Consider the following 3,977-nt stretch of genomic DNA (forward strand, 5'->3'; position numbering starts at 1 on the left):
TGCCATTAGAGTGGTATCGTCTGCATATCTGAGGTTATTGATGTTTTTCCCAGCAATCTTAATTCTGGTTTGTGATTAATCCAGGCCGGCATTTCGCATGATGTACTCTGCATATAAATTAAATAAGCAAGGGGATAATATACATCCTTGTCATAACCTTTTACGATGCTAAACCAATCAGTTGTTCCATATCTGGTTCTAACTGTTGCTTCTTGGCCCTTATACAGGTTTCTCAAGAGACATGTGGTCTGGTACTCCCATCTCTTTAAGGACTTGCCATAGTTTGTTGTGATCCACACAATCAAAGGCTTTAGCACAGTCAAAGAAGCAGAAGTAGATGTTTTTCTGATACTCTCTTGCTTTCTCTGTAATCCAGCGAATGTTGGCAATTTGATCTCTAGTTCCTCTACCTCTTTGAAACCCAGCTTGTACTTCTGACAGTTCTCTATCCATGTACTGCTGAAGCCTAGTTTGTAGGATCTTGAGCATGACCTTGCTAGTGTTTAGCAGGAGACAAAATGTCCATTCCATACACAAGCATGACCCAAAAACATGCTTATCTTTATATGTAAGTTAAATGTAGTACTAGCAGGCAGGGATGAAAACAGTTAGATGTTTAAAGTTTGTATATTGCTAAACGTTTAAACTAGCCTTGCTTTGCAAATGCAACTGGCAGACCTTGGAAATCGTGCTGGGACAGAGCTCAACAAACACATTAGGCTGGTTGCTGGGGGTGGAGCTAGGAAAGGGCATCATTAAGTTCTACTTGTATTCTGCGACTTCTCTATTCCAGTTGCCACAAGAACAGATCATGCTCTTGCAGCAGCAGATCAAAAATCCACTGCTTGAATATATTTTAATAACTATTTCCCTGACTTCCCCTGACTTCAGACCAATTTCCATTTTCCTGACTTTCCAGAAACTGGCAACACTGTTCAGATAACTGAGACATATCTAAAAATGTTTAGCATTTCCCTGAACAAGCATTAAATAAACTGTACACAAATAAACCTATTTGCAAACAGTGATAAAGTCAACTTTCTGCGGAAAGATGCTGAAAATCAATTGATTCTCCAAGATAAACAGGCTGAAAAGACACTTGTTACCAGTAAAATATAATGAGTACAGCACTGGTATCTTATATTCTGCTTTCAGATTTGAACCTTTCACAAGATATAATCTGAACAGCCCACAAAATGAATGGTGTATGGTGCAAGAAAGTGCTCTCCATGGACCATGCCCTTGAATATCACCAAATATACTTTCACGATGCATTCCTAAATAAAGCACACCTTCTTAAACTGACTGACTTCAATGGTCAGAAGACTGCCACTGTACTTAGGACTACAACAATAGTCAAACAGATGATGTTAGAACACACAGACCAAAATACCCAAACAAAATCCACACCGTAAGTACCTTGTCAATTGCTTTTCCAACTCTGGAAACGCTACTGTGAATGTCCTTATGATCTGAGGCCAATTTCTGAACAGTGTCTTTTATTCGTTTGCAACACTGGGTCATAACAAGTGATATTGTCCCGGAGAGATCCCCATCTTGATCTATGAGAGGAAAACAAAGAATAAATACTGCTAAACTGCCAAGATATAAAACCAAACTGGAATGAAATTTCTAAAATCCAAATAGACAAAAGGAAAGGAACCTGAGTCCAAGACAGTTTCAAAGAGCTGCAGCCTGTGGAACTGCAAGACGTAATGGGAAGTTATGTCTTTAGGATTGGCCATCATCTAGAATATGCATGGAAAATTGGATGACAGAACACACCCCGGTCACAATTATAACATGAAGCCCAATTCACTGCAGGTTTGTACTTTGTGTTCTCATTTAGAGAAGAAGAGAAGAGATTGGATTTATACCCTGCCCTTCACTACCCGAAGGAGTCTCAGAGCGGCTTACAAACTCCTTTCCCTTCCCCTCCCCACAACAGACTCTCCCTGTGAGGCAGGCGGGGCTGAGAGAGCTCTTGTCTTGACAGAAACTGCTTTTTTTCAAGGATAGCTCTTATGAGAACTATGGCTTGCCCCAGGTCATCCAGCAGCTGCGAGAGGAGGAGTGGGGAATCAAACCCGGTTCTCCCAGATTAGAGTCCGCGCACTTAACCACAACACCAAACTGGCTCTACTAGCACCCTGCTAGTAAAATGATGCCTACTAAGAAGCTGCTCCAGGGCTGCCTAGTCAAGGCACGCAATGGCTATCAGTGTGACAACACACAGCAGCTGTACATTTCCAACAATCTCACTCTGAAGACTGCTAAAACGGAGCTTAGGTACATTTTGGTTATTTTTTCCAACCCTTGCAAACCCCAGAAGGTAGACAGATGCAAGCTAGACATGGATGTTTGGGGAGATCTCTCCAGTCAGCTCAACAACCTTGGCTTCCCATTGGAAAGGCCCAGAATCCCTCTTGTGCAGAAGAGAGGCAAAAACCCCGTTGTCATGTTCAGAGAGTATCACCGTTGATGTCAAAACAGAACATGTAATACTCTGTGAAGCTCAGCATAGATGACACATGGGGCCAGGAAGGGGGGGGGGAACCACGAACAGCACCCTACACTTGTTCATTAATGATTTGGAGTTGGGAGTAAGCAGTGAAGTGGCTACATTTGCAGATGATACAAAGTTGTTCAGGGTGGTGAAAACCAGTGAGGATTGTGAGACTCTCCAAAGGGATCTGTTGCGGATGGGCAAATGGGCATCAACGTGGCAAATGGGGTTCAATGTGGCCAAGTGCAAGGTGATGCACATTGGAGCCAAAAATCCTAAATATAAATACACACTGATGGGGTCTGAACTGGCAGAGACTGATCAAGAGAGAGATCTTGGAGTTGTAGTAGATAACTCACTGAAAATGTCAAGACAGTGTGTGACTGCAATAAAGAAGGCCAATGCTATGCTGGGGATTATTAGGAAGGGTATTGAAAACAGATCAGCCAATATCATAATGCCCCTATATAAATCAATGGTGCGACCTCATTTGGAATACTGTGTGCAGTTCTGGTCACCACACCTTAAAAAGGATATTATAGCTTTGGGAAAAGCGCAGAAAAGGGCAACTCGAATGATAAAAGGGTTGGAACACTTTCCCTATGATGAAAGGTTAAAGCGCTTAGGGCTCTTTAGCTTGGAGAAATGACAACTGAGGGGAGACATGATTGAGGTTTATAAGGTTATGCATGGGATAGAGTAGATAGAGAAAGAGGTACTTTTCTCCCTTTCTCACAATACAAGAACTGGTGGGAGCTCCATGAAATTGCTGAGCGGTCGGGTTAGAACGGATCAAAGGAAGTCCTTCTTCACCCAAAGAGAGATTAACACATGGAATTCACTGCCACAGGAAGTGGTGGCGGCTACAAGCATGGACGGCTTCAAAAGGGAATTAGATAAGCATATGGAGCACCTCCTGATGGTACTGGTATTTCTGGCCACTGTGTGACACAGAGTGTTGGACTGGATGGGCCTTTGGCCTGATCCAACATTGGCGTCTCTTATGTTCTTACACATTTTTGAAAAGCAAGCATGGGTATTTTCGGAGAGAGTACACGATTCACAAGTTGGTGTAGTATCTTAATTTATTTAAGCTGATAAGGTATCAGTCTTTAATATAAAACAATATACATTACTAAGAATGGAAAATCCTGTATATACCACATATGTATACACAAGGGCGTAGACTTTCCAGTTTCGGGGGGGGGGCGGAGGGGGCTGGGGCTGGGCCAGAAACATCACAGCCCATTGTCACTATCTATGGTGGTGGAGCCATGTGGGATTTAGGGTTAGGGTTCTGGAACTGGAATGAGAGACCACGGAGTGGAATGACAGCCCCAGGGTGGAACAGGAGTGTTCTGGAACTTGAATGACAGGTCCAAGAGTGGAATGACAGCCCCAAGGTGGAGCAGGAGTGCTTAGGGACATGAATAAGAGACCATGGAGTGGAATGACAGCCCCTGGGGGTAGC

At 43.2% G+C, this 3,977-nt stretch overlaps 1 protein-coding gene across 2 annotated transcripts in view; it reads right to left on the bottom strand.

Annotated features, from left to right (window-relative positions):
* The window catches only part of RMND5A (required for meiotic nuclear division 5 homolog A), a 61,810-nt gene that overhangs the window by 51,988 nt on the left and 5,845 nt on the right, over positions 1-3,977 (bottom strand). For both annotated transcript variants that reach the window (XM_015406949.1, XM_015406950.1), the window contains exon 2: positions 1,420-1,562. In XM_015406949.1, coding sequence (XP_015262435.1) covers positions 1,420-1,562 — 143 coding nt within the window. The remainder of the gene's footprint in view (positions 1-1,419; positions 1,563-3,977) is intronic.

The sequence above is a fragment of the Gekko japonicus genome, unplaced genomic scaffold (assembly GCF_001447785.1).
Source record: "Gekko japonicus isolate JY-2015 unplaced genomic scaffold, Gekko_japonicus_V1.1 scaffold1469, whole genome shotgun sequence".
In the NCBI taxonomy this organism is placed as follows: Eukaryota; Metazoa; Chordata; class Lepidosauria; order Squamata; family Gekkonidae; genus Gekko; species Gekko japonicus.